At 40.4% G+C, this 23,157-nt stretch overlaps 1 protein-coding gene across 3 annotated transcripts in view; it reads left to right on the top strand.

The window, feature by feature from the left end:
* Positions 1–2,992: 2,992 nt before the first annotated feature.
* The window catches only part of AP1S3 (adaptor related protein complex 1 subunit sigma 3), a 90,252-nt gene continuing 70,087 nt past the window's right edge, over positions 2,993–23,157 (top strand). The window contains exon 1 of one of the 3 annotated variants that reach the window (XM_069104530.1): positions 2,993–3,213. In XM_069104530.1, the coding sequence (XP_068960631.1) occupies positions 3,211–3,213 (3 nt within the window). In that variant the 5' untranslated portion in view covers positions 2,993–3,210. Of the gene's footprint in view, positions 3,214–3,458; positions 3,600–23,157 lie in introns of those variants that run through there. The other 2 variants (XM_069104531.1, XM_069104532.1) reach the window with 2 other exon arrangements.

Here is a 23,157-nt window from a genome sequence, read left to right as displayed (position 1 = left end):
GAACCTTAGAGTATTGAAATGTATTTGACTTAAAATTTCTGGATTAAATTACATGGAAGTTTACCAGCAACAGTAACTATTCCTTAATGACTAAAAAATCAGTATTATTGGAAGGAGTATCCCTTTGAGAAGTTAGTTACCAAAATTGATTATACCAGCATTCTATTGATCCCAGAGGTTCTCACTCTGGTGTCTGTGAACTTTTTAAAACAACAGCCTGAGATTGTATTTCAAAATAATTGGTTTCCTTTGTAATCCTATGCATTTAAAAAAATAATTTATTTTTAGTTTTCAACATTTACTTTTATAAGTTTTAAATTTTCTCCACCTCCCTTTCCTCCCCCCTCCCCAAAATGGCATGCAATCTGATATAGGCTTTACATATATTGTCTTATTAAACATATTTTTACATTAGTCATGTTGTATAGAAGAATTAGAAAGAATGGGAGGAACCATGAGAAAGAAAAAATAAAATAGAAAAAGAGAGCAAATAGTAAGCTTTGATCTGCATTCAGACTCCATATTTTTTTCTCAGCTTTGGATGGCATTTTCCATTATAAACCTTTTGGAGTTGTTTTAGGTCATCACATTGCTGAGAAGAGCTAAGTCTATCAAAGTCAGTCATTGAAGAATGTGGCTGTTACTGTATACAATGTTCTCCTGGCTCTGCTCACTTTACTCATTATAAGTTCTGAAGTACACCTGCTCCTCATTTCTTACAGCACAATAGTATTCCATTACATTCATATGCACTCATTCAGCCATTCTCCAATGCATTTTATTTTATATATTTGCAAACCCTCTGGAAGGGACGCCTAGGTTGCACCAGACTGCCCAAAGGGTCCACACCAAAAAAAAAAAAAAAAAGCCAACAAGATTACAATGCCCTGAACTATCAATTTAATGGCTTATCAAAAGGGTTTCATTTGGGGATCTTAGCACAATTAAGAGATTTTTAAAGTATCCAAGGGGAAAAAAATAAACATGGGCACAACGGATCACTTTAGTATCCTTGCCTTTGTTGAGTCTTGGCCATCTCTAAACATACAAATTGAGGTTTGTTGATCAATTCATGCAGCTGGACACATCTAACACCACCACAATTTTTGATTATTTGAAGACCAATCTTTCACTTTTAGGAGCTTCCCTCTGCAGTATCTGACAGTTTCATTCTCTTTAGCAGCTGTCACCAAGAGTTGAGGGAGCTCTATGGCCAAGCAGCCCATTAAATGGTGATGCTAAGGCCTGGGATTATCAGTTTTGTGTGAGTGTGTGTGTGTGTGTGATTTCCTTTACCTGTCAGAAACGCAGACTGACTTTGCTGTTACCTTCAGGCAGGTGAGAGAACTTCAGAAAAGTCTCAGAAACCACTTTCATGACCGGTTTGTCTTTGTGAAAGACCCATGCAAGTGTTAATTAACCATACTTTAATGTCTGCATATTTACACAGCAGTGTTTTTGGAAGGGCCTTCCTGTTTACTACTTTATTAGCTCTTAAGAGCCTCACAGCAACTGTGTGGGAGGCAGAGCTGGTATTAGTATCCTTATGTAAATCACTAGCCCAAGGTTACAGAGTGGGTCAACTGAAAATTCCAGGGGGGCCTTAATTCCAGGGGCCAAGGCCTTCATTTTTTCTTCTGCAAAGTGTAGTGAGGCTGGTGACTTTGCACAGCCCTTCCTCACTTAAAATCCAATTCTTTTGCACGTCATGGCATCACCTACCTGATGTCACCGTCCCCTTCGAGAACAAAGGACAAACACCACCACCACCACCACACTAAGACATCCTTCCATTTCACCCCCTTAGGTTTCTAGGTGGCCCACACATGGGGAGCATTTGCCTGGGGGGGTCCCTACTCTAAAGCAGACTTTTTGGGATTTTCAAACTCAGGCTGACTTCAGAATACTAATTGGGGAAATGAAGGCAGGCAGGGCTGCTAGAGAAATTTGGAGCATATTAGCTGATATGTTTTTAAACTGGGCCATGCAGCAAAATGTAAGCTGTCATTCAATGTCATATTCCCTGTTGTGAGTAGGCTGCACTGTATTTGTGATGGCCACATCCAACAAGTAGCCTAACAGAAATCCTAGATGACATCGACTGTAGAGCTGGAGGTGAGCTGGTCATGTGAGAGCCAGGGATACCAGGATGGTGCTACACTGATATCCCTGAAATATTAAAGGACTAGCTTCGCGTGACTCCCCGGAAGTCACTTCCACACACACCCTGGTGCACACCTTAGGTCACTCCCTACTCCAGTCTATCCCACATTCAGTTGCCAAAGTGTATTTCATAAAGTGACAGTCTGACCACGTAACCCTCCTATTCAGTAAAGTCCAGTGGCCCCCTATTTAAATTTAAAATGCTGTTTGGCCTTTGAAGGCCCTACACATCCGGACTTCTTACCTTCTCAGTCTTCTTTAAACCTTATACTTCCTCCCTTCCCCCAACACAATCTTTGATCCAGCCACACAGACTGGGCTGCTTTTCCTCACACACACTTCATCCCATTTCCTAGCCTTTTCATTGGATTCCGCCCCCACCCCATCCCACCCCCACCCCCGCAAGCAGTGCCTGCACATTTCCTCCTCCTGGCTTCCTAGGCCTCCAAGACTGACCTACTTCTGGAATTCTTTTCCAGTCTCCCCCGACTTTTTGTTTTTCTTTTTGAAACTCTTTGAAAGATAGCACAGGGCCAGGCACATAGTAAATACTTGTTGATTGATGCCCAGATCCAGGGGGTTCCCCCTCCGTCCTTCTTGACTTGGTACGCAGGAGGCCAAGAGTACTCTCTTCTTCCACCTGTTGGATTCCGCCCCTTCCCTGCCTATTCTGCAGTCCCAAGCGGACTGGGCGGGCAGGTGCACCCCCGCCTTACCCCACTTCCTTACCTCCACTTTGAGTGGCCCAGGTACCTGGGCAGGGGGAGGCAGCACCGGCGGAGGAGTGGAGGTGGAGATGTTAGAGGGGGAGGAGGAGTAAGAGGAGGGGGCGGAGGAAGGGAAGAGGTAGCGCGGGGAGGAGTTTGCTAACTTTCAGTTTAAGGGCATTGTGGGAAACAATTATGGTCTGAGAAGGCTTCACCTGTCACCTCGGCAGCCCGCGGCTCCAGCAGGGGCGGCAGCCGTAGGCGCGTCCCGCTTCTGTCCCGGCACTTCGGCCGGCCGAGTCCCGCAGAGAGGTGGGGGGCGGCCTTGGCCCCTGCCAACATGGTAAGTGACCAGGCGGCTCTGCCTGAGGGATGGGACGAGAGCAGTGGAGCGGAGCGCGGCGGGGAGAGCTGCCTCCCTCCCCAGGCACCTGCAGCGCGCAGCCGGGGCAGAGCGAGCGCAGCGCGGGGAGGTGCGCCCCGGCGAGCGCGAGCCCCGGGCCCCTGCTCCGCGCTCCTTGCGGCGCTGCTGGCGGGGACGCCCGCGCCTGGAGGCAGCTTGCGCTCCTGGAGTCCCCGGGGAGGAAAGCAGGCGCCCGCGCATGCTTCCCCGGGGCCGCCTCCCTGGGAGAGCTGCTCCAGACCGGAGGTCACGAGCCGTGGCCTGGGTGCAGAAGGTGTGGTCTCGTCTGGGAGAGTACTGGGAGCGATGGAAAAGGAACCTAGAGGGTAAGGCAAAGAACACTGGCTCTGTACTCGGCGGATCTGGGTTCAAATTGTGCCTCTGATCCTTACTACTTTTGGGACATTGGACTAGTCACCCAACTTTTCTGGACGAAGTTTCTTTACCTGTAAAAGGAAAGTTGGACCGCATGGCTTCTGAGATTTCTTTACAGCTCTGGTTCTAGTACCTTACGCCTATGGAAAAATGAATTTGAGTGGGATGGACTGCGTGGCAATAGACAAACTTTCTCCATCTTTGAGTAGGCTTCCTGGAGAGCTGGTGAAGGTAGTGGGTTCAAGGAAGCCTGTTGAATTAAAATAGAAATTGGGCTGGGGCAAGTTCTTCTCGTAGAGGGTAAGGAAAGAATGTAAGGGCCTTCGGATTCAGCCACAGAAATAACCTTGACTTCTGGGAAGAAACTTTATCTGCCCAAAAGAAAACCACTTTCTGGTGGAAGGCTTCATTATTTCTAGTGTCCACTCTGTTTTCTGAATTATCCGAAACTTGGAGTGGAGATTGACTTTGCTTTGCCCCCTGGGCTTAGGGTATATATAACGAAATAGTTACCCCCCTCCCCCACCTTGCTTAAATTTCCCTTAGAATTCGTGATGGGTCTCTCAACTCCCTATCTGTCTGTTCCTTGGCCGAATTAACAACTCTGCTTTGAATTTTTGAATGAACTAAAGAGAATCTTTAATGAGTTTATGCTGTTTGGTTGTTAGAAAAAGGAATCTGTGTCACTGAAGGTAGTTTGATGGAGGTCTGATTAAGGGGGCCTAAAGGGCTACTGCTGGAGTAGCTATCTCCTTGAACTTGGAATCCGGAAGACCTGAGTTCAAATACTACCTCGGACTTTTACTGTCTCTGTGACCCTGGGAAAGTCACTTAACCTCAGTTTGTCTCAGTCTACTGAAGAAAGAAATGGCAAACCACTCCAGTATCTTTGCCAAGAAGCCCTCATGCCTAATCTGCCATGGTGTAGTCCACAAAGATTTGGACACGACTGAACAAACAACAAAAGAACTAGACCAGAAATTGCCAGAGAATGTCACCTGTAGTCAAAAAGATCCTTCGGTTCCAGGGAGACTACCTTACTGGGCTAATGCTTTTTTATTCTCCTATTCTTCTTGCTAATCTACTCTTGACCAAGAATTCTCAGTTCCATCTCATTCCTTTTCTCTCTCATTTGGAGAATGCCAAAATTATTTGCTATCTCCTGTGCATAGTTTAGTGTTTTCTAAACAAAAGTTTCTTCATTTGATGTAATGAACCCAGATTTCTAATGGCACAAATAGTTTGCAAATTTGAGTTATGTGTACCTGGCTTCTATAGATTGGAGCAATTTGGAAGCAAGCCCAGGGATTTCTCTGGTTTTCAATGTTGAGTCACCCTAGTCTTTGGTCTTCCTGCCAAGCACTTCAAGCCTTCCTGTAGATTGACTTTTGAGGTGAAAGAAATCTTATGGGTCATCTAATTCCTCATTTTACAGATGGGGAGACTGAAGTTTACTGAGATTTGAGTAACTTGCCCAAGGACATAAAGGTAATAAAATAGCAGAGCAGAATTTGCACTCAAGCCTTCTGACTCTCTTTGTCTGCCACACTTTCTCCTTAAAGAACATACAAAGGCCAAGTTTTGGTGGGTTTGGGCTACAATTTTTTGTGGTTCAGGTGTGCCCAACTCTTTGTAACTACCTTTGGGGTTTTCTTGGCAAAGATGTTGTAATGGTTTGCCATTTCCTTCTCAAGTTCATTTTACAGATAAGGAAACTGAGGCAAACAGGGTCACTCAGCTAGTAAGTGTCCAGAGGCTAGATTTGAACTCACAATGAGTTTTCCTTATCCAGACCTAGTACCCTGCACCGAACCTTCAGCACTTTGGGCTGAGTATATATTCACTAGGTGTGCTTTGAAAAGTTTGAGGCAAAATAATTTTTTTTAAAGAGTTATTGTATAAACACAGGAGAGAAGCCAATTGGGAGACCTCTTTAAAGTGAATAGTTAAATCCTTAGGGTTTGGAAATCCAGTTTTCATATTGTATATGATTTATGTAAAGTAAGGTACCTCTGTGCTAAAAAGGAAAGGGAATTGTTTCTTTTAAGGCATTTAAGGTTTGAATCTAATGAAATATAAATCCCCATATTTAAACATGAGTGCATTTATTTATAAGAATCCATATTAACTTTTAGCAGTGTTCCTGCACTGCTCTCTGGGTAATTTGTATTTCCCACATTGACAGTAATTCAGTTTTATTCCAAATATGTTTTTGAGGTAGGAAAATTACCACCTTCCATGAAAATATTGTTATACTTTCCAGGAGAAAGCATGACTATCAATCTGTTGATATTTTCTCTCTTAAGTTTATTTTCAAAATCTTAACCCTAGTGTACATTACCAAAATGTGGAGGGAGGAATTTTTACTTTATGAGGGAAAAGTGAGGTTTGATTGTAATATGTGGAATACTGAGGTATTGCTCTCCAAATGATTTTTTCATGTACAGATAACCTTGAATTATTATTCGGGTTGCCTTTTGGGCATACCTGGAGCACATTTAATAGTGCTACCTATGTAGGGCCATTTCTCTGAAATTTTCTTTAATGGTTCTCAGAAAATACTTTCTGGCTTTCATTCATGGGGTCCTGGAAAGTTAGTTCTAACCCTCTGTGGCTTCATCTGCAGTCCCAACTTAGAGATCATGGTTTAAATTCAAGGTCAAGGCAGTATTAATCTAGAAGTTCCTCCTTTCTCTGATGTCAGGTAATGGCTGTTTGCCAGTAAACTCAACGTGATACTGAATGGGGAGGCAGAGAAGGGAGCTGACCTCTGCTCTTGGTGGTATTCAACTGACGTATGACAAGAGGGGAAGTCTGGCTTTTGGCATTCATTTCCCACTGCTCTAAAAACATCAACACAGGAATGATTTGTATACACCCTTCATTTTGATATTCACGTCTGAGATCATGTTACCATACTTATTTCTATGTACAGAGCTATGCGATGTTAACAATTTGTATATGGTGTCTTAGTAACAGCTGGGAGCATTCTTTAGGGAATTCCTAAGAAATGTTCTAAAAATTGAATATTTGTCCTACTGTACTTCGGACGTTCATTTTTGTCTGGCCACACAGAATGTTTTATTGTGAAATAAGATGGAAAAAAATGAACCCAAATCACCTCTGCCTTCCTACCAACAAATAAGTAAACAATCCTTTGAATATTCCCAAAGGAGTGGTATCTTTTGATATATTTCCATGCGCCAATGTTTCATTTTTTTTTTTTTAATGTTTCTGCTGTTGCAAGAGGCTATCCCCATACTCAGTAAACTTCCTTATAGGTTGCATCTTCCCCTGGGCTGGGGTGTGTCTGTGGTGGTCTGTTCCTTTTGATATTTTATTTTACATTTAAAATCCTCTAGGGTTGTCTTTATATCATAGTTATTATACCCTTTCACCCCCTATCAGCCTTCCATTGTGAGAAAGTAAACCAGTCGAGCAAAAATCATCCAGTGTAGAATCATTGTTGAAGCAAAGTTTCTACACTAAATGATTTATATATTATAATGTATCATTATAATATAATATTACAATGTAATTATTATAATGTGTGTATACATATCTATTTGAAATATTCTGCCCTAGTGGTAACCCACCTACCTCTCTACCATGAAAGTCTTTAGGTCTTTGGTTTTTCCTTTACTCTGAGTTAACTTCTTTTTAATGATATGTTAATTTCATCATTATAGTCAACCTGTATATTGTTCTTGGTTCTGCTTAGTTAACTCTGCATCAGTTCCTTGGATTTGTCTAAATCCCTTACATCCATCTTTACTTACCACACAGTAACAACACATTTTAAAAATCTATTTATTTGTTTTTAGTTTTCAACATTCACTTTTGTAAGATTTTGAGTTCTAAATCCACACCCTCTCTACTCCAAATTCCACCTTCCCAAGATGGCATAAAATCTGATATCGGTTATTCATGTATAATCATCTTAAACATATTTTCACATTAGTCATAGTAACAGCACATTTTAAAAATTGTTTTTCAGTGCTTCCTCAGTCAATGGACACTCACTTTGTTTCCAGTTCTTTGCTATTACAAAGTGTTGCTTTGAATATCTAGGTATATATTAGATCTTTATTTCTGTCTTTGGCCTCACTTGGGGTATGGCCAGCAGTGTCATCATTGGGTCAAAAGGTACGAACAGTTTAGTTACTTTTCTTGCAAAATAGAAAATTGGAATTCAGAATGCTTAGATTACTTTATTGTTGCACCTCCAATCCATGAGTATATGTGCTTATCTTCCCCTTATCTTTTCAGCTGTTTTCCTCTTTTTTTTTTTTTTAGCTTTCACACCTTTGAGTGAGATGAAACCTCCAGGTTGTTTTAATTTACATGTCCTTTGTTTTTAATGACTTGGAACTTATTTCTCTGGGTCATTTCTAGTTTGCAATTCATCTTTTGTAAACTTTATAACTTGACCATTTATCTATGGAAGAATGGCACTTAATATTATATATTTGAATCAATTCCCTATATATTTTAGATCAATAGTTCTTGAGGTGTGGTCCAGGGACCCAGGAGGGCCCTAAAGACCTTTTCAAAGGGTTAAAAATTATTTTAATAATAAATAATATTAAGATTTTTGTCTATTAAAATACTCCTCCCTTTTCCAATTACTTATCTATGTGGATAGAGTGCTGGGCCTGAAGTCAGGAAGACTTGAATTAAATTTCAGTCTTAGATGCTTACTAGCAGTGTGACCCTTGGCAAGTCACTTAACCCTGATTGCCCTCCGGAGGGAAAAAAATTGCAGCTTCTTTGCTACTGCTCTGGCAGGCTGTTCTCATGATAAGGATCAAGTGGCAGCACAATTTTTGAAATATATTAATTTTCATTTGAAGAGCAGGCATAGCAGAAATGCTTACAGGATCAGGAAATATGAGCTGAAGTTTTCCTTCGTTAAATACAGTCACAGTCAGTAAAGATTGATTTAGCACCTACTCCATAATCCTCTTCTTTCCACTCACATGATCAGCCCCCTAGTTCAGACTCTTTATCACCCCTGAGACTATTCTGGTAAGTTTCTAATTGATGTCCTTGCTTCTCCCTCTCTACTTGATTCACACATCTGTTCAGTTAATTTTTTCTTAATCAGAAATCTGTTGATATCTCTCCCCAATCTAGTAAATGTCAGCGGTTCCCTATGACCTCTAATGATTCTGACTGACGGTATTGTGCTCAGTTTTGAGTATCACATTTTTAGAAAGGATTTTTTCCCCTTAATAGTATTTTTTTCAATTACATGTAAAGATGGTAGCTTTTTTTTTTTTTTTGGCTTTTTGGAGGGCAACTGGGGTTAAGTGACTTGCCCAAGGTCAAACAGCTAGTTTTGTGTGTGTGTGTGTTAAGGGTCTGAGGCTGGATTTGAACCCAGGTCCTCCTGACCCCAGGGCTGGCGCTCCTCTCACTGTACCACCTAGCTGCCCAATTTTTTTCTCCCTCTCCCTGCTTCACCCTGCCCAACATTCTACGCAATCTGATACAGGCTGTACATGTACAACCATATTAAACATATTTCCACATTAGTCTTGTTGTGAAAGAAGAATCAAAACAAAAGGGAAAAACCACAAGATAGGGGAAAAAAAGGGGAGAAAATGGTGTGTTTTGATCTGCATTCAGACTCCATGTAGTTCTTTCTTTGGATGTGTATAGCAAATTCCATTTTGAGTTTAGAAGGGATTTTGATAAGCTAGATAGCATCCAGTAGGCAGCCAGATTGGTAAAAGATTTTTGAGTTCATGCCATAGTAGGACTGTTATCCTGGAGAAGGGATACCTTAGGAAGGACAGGATAGCTTTCTCCTATGATTTGAAGGACTGCCATACTGGAGAAGGGTTAGATCTGCTCCTTTTTGGCCCCAGAGGTATCAACAAAAGCAATAGGTAGAAGGTGCAAAGAGGCAACTTTGTTAGGAAAACTTCCTAACGATTAGAACTATCTTCAAAATGGAATGAGTTGCCTCAAGAGGAAGAGGGTTCCCTCTTATAGGTCTTTAAAAAAAATTATTAAAAATTTTTTTTTCTACTTTTATTTTTTATTTTAAATTTCTTTTGCTCAAAATTTTTAAAATTTATTTTTAGTTTTCAACATTCATTTCCACAAGATTTTGAGTTACAAATTTTCTCCCTGTCTTTCCCCAACCCCCCACTCCAAGATAGCAAGCCTACTGAATACCCATCCCCCTCTAACTTTCTGGTAGGGCAAGATGAATTTCTTTTTTTTTTTAATTTTTTTTTTTTTTTAAGCAATTGGTGTTAAGTAACTTGCTCAAGGTTACATGGCCAGGTGTTTCTGGGTGGGTGCTAAGTGTCTGAGCCCAGGATTCGATCTCCAGGTCGTTCTGACACTGGAGCCGGTGCTCCCACTCGCTGTGCTACCTGGCCACCCCTGCAAGATGAATTTCTATACCCCAGTGCTTGTATATCTTATTTCCCAGTGGCATGTAAAAAACGTTTTTTTTTTCTTTTTGGAGGGGAGAGGGCAATTGGGGTTAAGTGACTTGCCCAAGGTCACATGGCTAGTTTTTATGTTAAGTGTCTGAGGCTGGATTTGAACTCAGGTCCTCCTGACTCCAGGACTGGTGCTCTATTCACTAAGCCACCTAGCTGCACAAAAACAAAATTTTTTAAACATTTGTTTTTAAAACTTTGATTTCTAGATTCTTTCCCTACTTCCCTCCTCATTCACCCCCACTGAGAAGAGAAGCAATTCAATATGGGTTGTACATGTGTAGTTACACAGAATATTTCCATAGTAGCCATATTGTGAAAGACTAACTATATTTCCCTCTATCCTATCCCAACTCTCCACTTAATGTATTTTCTACTTTGATCCAGTCACTTTTCAAACGTATGTGCTTCTAACCACCCTCCCTCCCAGTCTGCCCTCCTTTCTATCATCCCCCCTCTTATCCCCTTCCCCCCTACTTTCCTATAGGGTAAGATACCCAAATGAGTATGTATGTTATTCCCTCCTTAAGCCAAATTCAGTGAGAGTAAGGTTGACCCATCCCCTTTCACCTTCCTGCTCTTTCCTTCCATTGCAACAGCTTTCTCTTGCTTCTTTTATATGAGATAATTTGCCCTATTCTATCTCTTCTTTTCTCCTTCTCTCTTAATATTCCTCTCTCACCTCTTAATTTTATTTTTAGGTATCATCCCTTCCTATTCAACTGATCCTGTGCCCTCTGTCTGTGTATACATGAATGCACACACTGACACATGTATTTACACACAAATATATGCTCCTATTCATACATATGTATGTATACATATATATTCCCTTCAACTATCCTCATACTGAGAAAAGTCTTATGAGTTATAATTATTGTTCTTCCATGTAGGAATGTAAATAGTTCAGTTTTAATAAGTTCCTTATGATTTCTTTTTCCTGTTTACCTTCTCATGCTTCTTGTATTTGAAAGTCAAGTTTTCTGTTCAGCTCTGATATTTTCATCAAGAATGCTTGAAAATCCTCCACTTCATTGAATGACCATATTTTTCCCTGAAGCATTATACTCAATTTTGCTGGGTAGGTGATTCTTGGATTTAATCCTAGCTCCTTTGACCGCTGGAATATCATATTCCAAGCCCTTCTATTCCTTAGTGTAGAAGCTGCTAGGTTTTGTGTTTCCACAATACTCAAATTGTTTCTTCTTGGCCCCTTGTAATATTTTCTCCTTGACCTGGGAACTCTGGAATTTGGCTATGATATTCCTAGGAGTTTTCTTTTTAGGATCTTTTTCAAGAGGTGATTGGTGAATTCTTTCAATTTCTATTTTGCCCTCTGGTTCTAAAATATCAGGGCAATTTTCCTTTATAATTTCTTGAAGGATGATTTCTAGGCTCTTCTTTTGCTCATGGAGGCCTCCAGGTCAGATTCCAGTAATGAGACATTAAGGGTGGGAAATAGCTATTTGACTCATTTGACTCCTCCTGAAGACCCTCCCCAAACTTCTCCTCTAGACCACCCCTAGAACCTCCCCCCCCCACAATCTTTCTGTATACAAGCTCCCATCTTGCCTCTATAAGGTGGCCGAGAATTATCTATTGGAGATTCACTCCTTGTCAGATTATTCTGGCCCACTTGTCCAATATAGGTGTCACAGATATTTAGGCTCCTTGAGGCTACCCAATATGGCGAGCCTTTAGTAAACTTTGCTTTACTTTGGCTGAGAGAAGACTTGAGTCGAATTCATTAAGCAGGACTCAGGCGTTTTGGTATTTTGGGGTCCTGTGCACCCCTGAACCTTAAACCTCAACATTTTTTTGGTTCCTTACTTCAACAGGGATGTTGTAGGAGGGATTCATGTTCATTAGGGGTTGGTTAAGGTGTCCTTTGAAGCCTCTTCCTCCTTTGAAATCTTGGGGTCTGGTGTTTCTTTGTCTTCCTGTATTTCTTTGATTTCTTCATATTCATAATTTCTTATAGTACATTTAATATTTTATTTCATTCATATATCACTGTTGATTCAGTGACTCCCTAGTAGTGGACACATGGTTTCTAAGTTATTAAAAAAATAGTGCTGGGGTGGCTAGGTGGCACAGTGAATAGAGCACCAGCCCTGGAGTCAGGAAGACCTGAGTTCAAATTCCACCTCAGACACTTAACACTTACTAGCCATGTGACCTTGGGCAAGTCACTTAATCCCAATTGCCCTTCCCTCCCCCTTCCAAAAAAAAATAGTGCTGTTATGCATATTTTTGTACAATTTTTTTCCTCTCCTTCATCTATAAACTCCTGGGGAAGGGGAGATAAGTCTACCATTGGGAATCACCAGGTCAAAGGGTGTGAATAATGCTTAAATCTTATTGTATGATTCTGCACTGCTTATTAGGATGGTTGGATCTTTCACAGCTGTGCTCTGCCACCAGTGAATTGCATACTTGCTTTCCTGTAGCCTCAGCAGTGTAGAGTAGTTGAGTCTTTGACCGTCCTTATCAGCTTCAAGTGTCTGTGGTGCCTGGACTGGGGTGTGTTTGGGTGGTGTTAGGTGATAATCTCAGTGTTGTTTTGAGTTGTACGTCTTTCTCACTTTTTTGATGATTTATTGTAATTTTGAGCGTTTTCAGATGGTTTGGTGCATTTCTTCTTTTGAAAACTTCCCACTCATATCCAATTGGATCTTTTGGTTAATCTGCTTGACCTGTTTGGCTCCATGACTGATGATCCTAATTCCCAATCATTTCACCTTGGGTTGGAAGCACCCAGGTCACTGAAGAACTTTAAGTTATGGGTCTTGAACGTAAAGTGTATACTTGATAAATTTTTATTGAATTAAAGTGAATTGGAAAAAACAACAATGCAATGTTATTAGCAAAGAAAAGATGTTAAATAGAATGACTGCAAAGCTGTAGAGTGCTAGGCCTGGAGTCAGGAAGACTCCTCTTCCTGAATTCAGATTTGACCTTTGGACACTTATTAGCAGCATGACCCTGGACAAGTCACTTAAACCTGTTTCTTCATCTGTAAAATGAGCTGGAGAAGAAAATGACAAACTACTTCAGTATTTTTGCCAAGAAAACCTTTAATGGAGTCATGAAGAGCTGGATAGGACTGAAACAACTAAACACATACACACACATAGAATGACATTGCATTTGGACCCACAGAGTGATTAAAGCCTGCTAAGGAACGGAAAGGAGAATATAAAAAAAGAGACATGCTTAAAATCAGGTAAGAGGAGAGGCTGGCTACCTCTGATGGGACAAAAATACATCTTATCCACCTGTTCCTTTTGTATGTCTCCTCTTGGCAGCAATCTCCCCTGCCTACCATGTAGAATGTAAGTTCCCTGACCAGGGATTTCTTCAATTTTGTCTATTTCCCTAGCACCAAGCACTGTGTCTGACACAGTATAGGAGCTTATTAAAGCCTTGCTGAATTAGACATGATACCATGCCCCAGTGTGCTGTTCTCACTCCCCTTCCCTGGAAGAAGCATTTAGGAGGATGGGGATGTCTCTAGGGGGTGGGAGGGGACCTCTGCTCACTTCCCCATTTGTAGACACTAATCTGGTGACCACACGACTAGGGTATCCTTGTTATTAACAGGCTCAGATACTTGCACAATTCCCCTCTTTATCAGCTCAGCTTCTCTACAATCCCATTCATTTATTAAGCCTTCAGCCAAGTATTCCTGCATTTTTAGGCATGTTTAGGCATTGTTCACTTGGCTTCTGACTCCACCCAGAATCCTGGGAACTACTCTCAAGTGGACACTGCAGAGAGCTCGACTTAGTCTTCATAGATGCTGGGGGCACACTAATTGAGGAAGTAACTGAGCAATTAATGGAGGAGTAATCAATCTAGGGGTGTTAATTTGCACTTACTTGGCACTTACTTGGAGTGGGACTTGGTCCTAAAGGTGGCAAACAATCCGTACCCTCTAGGGACTTAGATTCTAATGGAGAAGACTATTTGTGCTTATATGACTAAAGAATGTACGCAAGGTAATTTTGGGAGGGATTGCCCTAGGTAAGGATTCTTGAAGTTGATGAGTGTTTGAGCTGAGTCTTGATGGAAAACCGGAATTCCTAGATTTGCCAGCTGATTGGATCTGTTGAGTAAGTTCAGGTGATAAGTGGAGGTTGACACCACAGTTGCAAACCTGAGTGACTAGTAGAATATTGATGTTCATGAAAATCAGTAGGGAAGTTTGGAAGAGGTGGGGCAGGGTGGTGTGATAATGAATGAGTCTTGTTTTGGACATGGGATATCCACTTAGAAATTTCCAGATTTCCAAAAGGCAGTTAGTTTTATTGGAAGAACCAGTGAACATAGAACAGCAAGGAACTCAGAAAGGCTAACAGTCTCAAAGATATTCTCTTTGTTTGTCAATAGTATCACTGAACTCCCAGGTATGTTCCTGGCATCTTTGTGACACATTTAATGAAGTCATCCTGACTTTGTTACATGTCTCCCTCTTACCTACTGATCTGCTATCCTTTCATTGATTAGCATTTTCTTCTAGTTAGTATCCTTTCTCCAAGATTCAGAGTACCAATAACACTTGTTGGGTACTCCCAGACACTAATAAGAGAAACCTTGAATTTTCTTCTTGGTTGGCTACATACAGACTGCTCTTTCATTGAGACTTATCTACTTTGAGAGGTAGTATGTCTCCATCGAAAGAGGGCCAACCTTGGACTCAAGAACTGTATTCAACTTTTGTTTGATAGGTACTAGCTGTGAGACCACAAGCAAATCACTTAAACTCTCAGTAACCCTAGACAATAATTAGACTTCAGCTGATTTGAATTGGTGAAGGGAGTTCCCATATTAGGAGTTCTACACACAGAAAAACTCATAGTTCTGTGTTTCCCTTCACCCCAGTCCTCTTAAGATTCTTGGTCTCCCCTAGAAAAAGCAATGCATACATTCTTCATTAACATGCCCTCTCAAGCTTACTCCTCCTATCTTGTTGCTTAATGGATTGTGAAGGACTCTGACCTTATACTTTAGTTAAGATAATCTATGTTTCATTATGGCCTAGTTGTCTTTCTAAGCCTATGTAGAACCAAGGGAAGCAGTCTTCCCCAAAGGAGCTCACCCCAGTTCTCTGGGAGTGGCGTAAGTGCTGGATTTTTGAATCCTTAACTGTATGACCTTGGACAAATCACTTAATCTCTTTTTGGGTCTCATTTTTTTCATCTGTAAAGACCCAGTGGTCTCTAAATCCTCTTCTAAATCTATGTTCTTATGAAATCATCTTAGTTGGGCCTTATCTTCTTTCCATGAGTCACCAAGGTACATTAGATAAGCTCAGTACTCAAATAGGAACAACTCCATGGACAGTTTGTTACAGCTGTGGATTAGTTATAGCCATCCATTTTTCTGCAATTGTTTTTGTTATTTTCTGCTAATACTTTGTATTATTAAATAAAGGCGTTAGAAAATAGTGATTAGAACTCCCGACTTGGAGTCAGAGAATACAGAAGTTTAAATGCTACCTCTAATACTATATGAGAGACCTTGGGCATGTCATCCAACCTCACTGAGCCTCGGTTTACTTAGGCTCAATGAACATAACAACTCTTGCACTAACTTCCTTGCCAGGTTGTTGTGTGGAAATTCTCAACAGACTTTTTTTGTTGTTCTTTTTAGCTACGGATCTTCCTTGACCCTAGGGATCTCTGTCCATGGGATTTTCTTTGCAGAGGTGCTGGAGTGATTTGATATTTTCTTCTCCAGAGGCAAACAGAGATTAAGTGACTTGCCCAAGTTCACACAGCTAGGAAGTTTCTGAAGTTGGGTTTGAACTCTGGTCTACCTGACTACAAGTCCAGGATTCTATTTACTATGCCACCTAGCTGCCAATTAACAGACTTTACAGTGATCTATAAATTTATTATATTATTATTATCATCCCTTTTATAGGGTGATATATAGACCCTGAAGTTTTCATCATATTTCTCTACTCCTACTTATTCATTTGTGATAGAGTAAGGCTAGGATAGTTTGGAGCCCTCTATAATACTTCCCAGCATTTCATAGCATTTGACTTTATAGCATTTGCTGTTCCCTTTGTTAGTTTCTACTACATTCATCTCTTCTAAATCTCTTTCATAAAGTTGTTTTCATCCTCCTTGTTTCTTACAGTCATCTTTGTAGCTGGGGTGACCTTGCTGACATCATTTCAGTCCCTCTAGAACTCCTTCAGCCTTCAAAGAGAACATTACCTTGTGAGGGGGTACTGTGCCAAAGCTGATAAAGCCATTAACCACAGTTTTGTGTAATTTCCCCCCAAACTTCCTTGTCTTTGAAATCTGAGGGAAATGAGAAAGTCATTTTTATCCTTGCATCTCTAAATGTTATCTTCCCCATGCTTCTTAGTATCTGGCTAAATCCTTCTGTCTTTGGATTTTAAAATTTAAAATCATGGCAAGGAGGTTTACTTTGAGGATTGCTCCAAAATGACATTCTTAACCCCACAGAGAGCCTGTAACTGGGCATGCTTTCACATGGAATCCTGTTCCTAAAGCGATTAAGGAGAGAGAAGCACGATGGGTAATGAGGAGGTCAGGCAAGGAAGCTGGATAAGCTAATTGATGGAGTACCAAAAGACAGCTAGGTGGCTCAGTGGTTCAGGACCTAGAGTTAGGAAGAGCTGAGTTCAAATGTGACCTCAGACACTTACTAACTGTGTGACCCTGGGAAGTCACTTAACCCTGTTTGTTTCAGTTTCCTTATCTATAAAATGAGCTGCAGAAGGAACTGGCAAACTGCTCCAGGATCTTTGCTAAGAAAACCCCAAATGGATTGTGGGACAAGATTGAAAAACTACAGGGAGAGCAATCCTCCCCCCCCCTCCCCTTCTAGATGTTAGTTAGCATGCTGACAGTGTCTCATTGGCAACTCTCACTCTATGTCCACTGAGACCGTGGTCCAGTTCAGTTAAATTTTCTTGACATATTCCTTGGCAATAGTTTCTGTATGGCTTGCATTTTATCAATGTCCTCTGGACTGTAATTCACAAATTAAATCTTCCTGATAATAGTAGTATTAACTCATTTATATAATGCTTTATATTTCCCAAGCTGCTTTTCTTCCAGCAACCTGAGAGGGAGGCATCAGTGATATATTTCCTAGATCCTGTTTCTTTTGCATTATTATAGTTTGTTTTGGTGATTTTTGCAGTGATTTGGGCTTTTTATGCTCACAGTGGGTCTCAGCCTTGTGCTTTTTATGCTCATAGTGGGTCTCAGCCTTGTCTTGGCTCTGCCACATTAATTCTACCCATTATGTGCCATCAGCAGTTTTCATTCCTCCACAGCATTTACCCATTTGTACTGTTAGAATAATCCCTGAGGCAGCAAGGTGGTTCAGTGAACAGAATATTGGGCTTTTGGAGTAAGGAGGACATGAGTTCAGATTTGAACCTAGACATTTAGTGGCTGTGTGGTTCTGGACAGATCATTTAACTTCTGCCTCAGTTTCCTCAATTGTAAAATAAGATAATGTTTATATAATACTATGTACCAGGCGCTGTGTGAAACGCTTTACAGTTATTATCACATTTGATGCTCACAACTATCCTGGGAGGTGGATGCTAGCATCATTATCATGCCCATTTTATAGATGAGGATAAGATAGAGAAAATGATAAAACCTATCTTCCAGGGTTGTTGTGAGGATCAAACAAGACAATATTTGTAAAGTGCTAACCACAGTGGCATGAGATAAGTGCTTGATAAATGGCTGGCCCTGGAGTCAGGAGGACCTGAGTTCAAATGTGGCCTCAAACACTTAACACAAAAAACGAGCCGTGACATTAGGCAATCACTTAACCCCAGTTGCCCTTCCTTCACCCTCCAGAAAGCCAAAAAAAAAAAATGCTTGTTCCATCTGCTGCCTCCAACTCATCCTGGGTCACCCCAGAGGAGTGACTACTCCAGGGGGTGACCATGTAGGGCTATATAAAGAATAGACTCCATGCTTCAAATGTTATCCCTCATCTCCACCTCCTGGCATCCAGAGGAAAGGTGGGGAAAGAGAGGGTAACCTCTCCCTTGCTCTGTAGACCTATTTGCCCTCAGTATGTCCCGTTCTCCTCTTAGCTGGATGCTTTGTCTCCTGGTGGTCCAGTTACTCCATGAATGGGACCAAAGGGAGGGGGTGGTGGTGAAAGGAGAGAGGGAAAAAACCTTTCCTTTTCTTTCTAAGAGCAATTCCCTTCAACTAAGAGTCCTCCATCAGCAGGTTGGTCCAAGGCTCAATCGACTTACTGCTGAATTTGAATACCAAGCTGTGGAGATGTTTTTTCATGTCCTCTGCCTTTCATCCAGTGGCCCAAATAGACGAAAGTATTGTCCACAGTAAGTGAGGTTATACGAAATTCCCTTAATACATTTGGCAGCTAGGTGGCATAATGGGGAGAGCACTGGGCTTGGAATCAGGAAGGCTCCTCTTCCTGAATTCAAATCCAGCCTCAGACACTTACCAGCTGTATGACCCCGGGCAAGTCACATAACTTCTTTTGCCTTCATTCTGAATCTGTAAAATGAGCTAGAGAAGGAAATGGCAAACCACCCTAGTGTCTTTGCTAAGAAAACCCCAAAAAGGGTCTTGGAGATTCAGATATGGCTGAATAATGATTAACAACAAACAAAAATAGTATCAATATTTAAGATTCTATCATTATTGTCAGTTGATAATTTAAAATTCTCCAAATACTTTTAGTTCTTCTACTGTAGATGATTTGTCTAGGTGTCTGTTGTCATCTCTAAATTGTACTTTTGTGTGTGATAAAAGATATTTTCTCTCCTTTTTTAAGCTTATATTGATTTTGCTTTTACTGCTAATGTTTCAGATGTTAGTCTTTGTGTATGTACCGGTATGTGTGTGTGTGTGTGTGTGTGTGTGTGTGTGTAGGTAGGAAAGAATTTCAATGAACTTTTCATGTGAGACTATGCTAGTGGAGGTCATCAATCAACCAAATGTATTTAAAAATTAGATCTCAGAATTCGTTATTACCTTCCCTGACTCTGAATTGAGAAAAACAACCTCCCCCAACCCCATTACAAACATGTCTGGTCAAGCAAAACATTCTGGAATTAGTGGGGGGGGGCAGAATACAAACAAACCAAATGCCTCAGTGCTTTCAGAGGACCTCACCTCTCTGTCTACTTGTTGAGAGCACAACACAGGTTTAAGCACATACCCTGTTCCTGCTCTTAAGAAGCTGTGAGAGAAACATGTGCACACACAGAAATTATGCAAAATGCAGACTAAGTAACTTTAAGAAAATGGTGATTTTTGTAGGATTTATGAGGAATCATTCTTGAGTGGAGCTTTGAAGGAAGCTAGGGATCCTAAGGGGCAGGTTGGTGGTGAAGTAAATGGAATGCTGGAGCCTTAGGAAGACTCATCTTCTGAAATTTAGATCTGACCTCAGACATTTAACTAGCTGTGTGACCCTGGGCAAATCACTTAAACCAGTTTCCCCACCCATAAAATAAGCTGTAGAAGGAAATGGCAAATTACTCCAGTATCTTTGCCAAGAAAACCCTAAAAGGGTCACAAAGAGTCAGACACAAAGAGTCAGACTGAAAAAAAACACTCAAACTACAAGGGATTCTAAGGGGCAGGGTAGTGTATTCCAGGCATAGTAAAGGCAAAGTGATAGGAAATGGAAAACCATGGGCATGATGCAGTATTGTGTAAGGGAGAGCAAGTTCCTGAAAGATCTTTAGGGCCTATTTAGGTTCCAAGTATGAGCTAGGTGATACCTTGTGCATCTAAAACTGAGATTAGTTAAATTCTAAGAGCGTTATCACCAGGAAGTGGGCCACTAAGTGGTTATTCTTTTAGTACTATGACAATTCTGAATAACTACTACCAGGGTGCAAAGGGATGGAAGCCTGAATTGGTGGAAGGGTAGCAGCAACACCTTCCTTCCCCGCCCTCCTCCCAATTCCTCTCATGAAATCCCTAATCTTTGAAGTATTAAAATGAGCATGGAGTAGGCACTTTGAATAGTGAGTCACTCTACCCTCTTCTGGAAATTTACACAATGACTTTTTTGATTATTCATTCATTTGCGGATTATCTGCACCATTGCTCTACTTCATAAATGCAAATACTTGAAAATGACTCAACCATGACTCTTAATTTATTTTGCTTTTCTTAAAGGGCCCTTTTAAAAGTCCCCCTCTTTGCTCCCAAAACATGGAATACCCCAAATTTCAAGAAATGAAGAAAGATTTGAAGTAATAAGACAAAAGATTGCTATATAATTCCAGGTACCAAAACAATGAATCCTAACTTAAGGAAGGAGTCTTTTAGAGAAATACAATTATTTCTATATAGCAGTTTAGTGTGAACTTCCCCCTCCCCCCCCCAATTTAGTTATCATTGGTCCTAGTGGAGAAATTGCTTTGTTATATTTTTTGTTTAGAAAACTTAATATGCTTTGTTTTAAGTGTGTTTTATAAAAGTTAACAGCTTTCAGGGGTTCTTAGTCTCAGTTCTATGAACTTTAAAAAGTATTTTGATTATTGTATTTCAATATAATTGGTTTCCTTTTAATCTGATGTATTTATGCATTTTCAAACATTATTCTGAAGAGTCCTTAGGTTTCACCAGACTACTACACTTCAGTGAAACATTTCTGTACCCACCTCTATGTTTGTATTCTTCTTTCCCTTTGACCAGATAGAATGAATTGCAAGTGTCATGTCACCCTCTCCCTCTAGCCTTTTTTCCTTGTTTGTATTAACATCTCTCACATATTCAATTATATGAGATAATTTCCTCCAATCTTCCTTTCCCTTCCCATCTCCTTTTCAGCATATTTTTCTTCCCCTCTTTTTCAGTTCTTTTTCAGGATCATTAAGACATAACAGAACCAAAACCAGGCTTTCCAGCTAAATACACATCCCTGATGATGATAGGGTTCTGGAGGGACATATCTCCCACCAACTAGAATTTAAATACTTTATTCTTGTTTTTTTCCTTATGTTTCTTTTGACTCCTATGTTTGCACTTCAAAGTTTTTCCGTAGCTCTGGCTTTTTTCATTGGGAATGGTTGGAAGTCAAATATTTGCAGTTGCCCATCTCTCCTCTAGGCTAAACATAGCCACTTCCTTTTTTTTTTTTGAACATTTTAACAAAGGAAGAGATTTACTTTGACCTAATAAATTGAGGATATATAACAAGGATACAATGGAACTTAGTAACAGAGGGACCTATTATTAGTGCCCCTAAACCTTCATTTTCCACCCTCTTTGCCCTTTGTGTGTTCCTGTTTCTCTCTCTTTACATTTCTTAAATGAACACACCTACTTCCTTCAACTGATCATCTTGTGCCATAATTTCCATTCCCTAATCACTTTGAGAGCACATCTTCTTTTTGGACGTGCTCCAACTGGTTAATGTCTTGACTGATGTGATTTACAGACCTAGAAATAGCTAGGTGGCAAAGTGAATAGAGTGCCAGGGCTAGAGTTAGGAAGACTCATCTTCCTGAGTTCAAATCTGGCCTTAGACACTTACTATCTGTGTGACCCTGGACAAGTCATTTAACCCTGTTTGCCACAGTTTCTTCATCTGTAAAATGAGCTGGAGAAAGAAATGACAAACCATTCCAGTATCTCTGCCAAGAAAACCCCAAATGGGGTCAGGAAGAGTCAGACACAATTGGAAATATCTAAAGAACAAACAAGTTTACAAAACTAGATGAACATGACTACCGATGTCACCTGACCTGGGATTTACCTAATTCTGGACACTCTACTTGTTTGTATTAATTTTTTTTTCTTTTTGGCAGATTCATGCTGGTGTTTCTCATTACATACAGTCCTCTAAAATTCTCAGGTCTTTTACATATGAAATGTTTTCTATTCATATGACTTTTGTCCTTTACCAGTGAGATTGATTTTTTTTTCCTTTGTAAACTCAGGTGTGGGACTTTACACCAATGCCTGTTATATTTTATCTTGTCAAATTAGTTCTAACCATTATCAAAATATTTCTGGTTGACACCATCATTCTAGAGCCTGATGAACTCTTGTGGGGTCCTCATTATATTCTTTAATGTGTTGTTCACACCCCCAAGATCCTCCATAAAGTAGGTCAACATTCCATCTCTGTCTTTTGTCCAAGCCATTGATAGCCATTGTGAAAGACGGAGGCCATGGGAATTCTGCTATAAATCTTTCTTCAGGTTGACATTGATTCATTAAGCATCACTTTTTGGGTCCAGTATGTTACTTGGTTCCAAACTTAACGTTTTCTCAGCCGGTCTGTGGTCTTAATTTTATTCTTTTCTACCTCTTGGGATTTTGTTTCTTTAATATCACCACAATATCATACAATCTTCAGTATTTCACTTTCCAGTTACAATTACCTACTAATGTGCTTATGTTTCCATGCCCTTAAGACCCTTAATTTCCCTAGATAGTTGTGAGTTATCTTTTTTCTTTCCTTAACTTTGCTGCCAAACTTCTGAAAGAATAGTTTATTTTCCATGAGGATTAGGGACCATGTCTTACGCATCTTTGCATTCGATACTGTATCTTACACAGAGTAAGAACGAAAAAAAAATTGTCAAATAAATGTGTTTTCCACTATTATAAAATGAAAATTGAAGATGGCAAGAAACTGCCTGAGGATTTAAAAAGACCTTAGCAGTTGATCATGGAGATTTATGTAGGAGAGCAGGTACATGGCCTGAAAGAAATGATCAGATACAAAAGAAGGAGCCTAATAAAAGGCAGGTTTCTTTTAAAGATGAAAAAACACGACCTGTATCATTCTTTCTGACTTTGATAACTTTAAGAGACAGGTAGTGATAGAGAGCTTCCTTTCTGGTTCTTGTCATGCTTGTCATGGAATGGCTGACTGGTCTTTGCTTTTGATTTCCATGCTCTGTGTCAGATATCCCATTGGCATTGTACGTCTAGTAGCACTGCTTTAATGTGGCCAAAAGGTTATGAAAACTCTTAGGGCCAATTATAAGTGAAGGAGAGACTTCTTCCTTTGATTATCCCCTTGTGAA

Source organism: Petaurus breviceps, unplaced genomic scaffold (assembly GCF_028583685.1).
Source record: "Petaurus breviceps papuanus isolate PSGF00001 unplaced genomic scaffold, PetGlider_PUasm1.0 688, whole genome shotgun sequence".
Lineage (NCBI taxonomy): Eukaryota > Metazoa > Chordata > Mammalia > Diprotodontia > Petauridae > Petaurus > Petaurus breviceps.
This window is presented reverse-complemented; position numbering and strand designations above follow the sequence as displayed.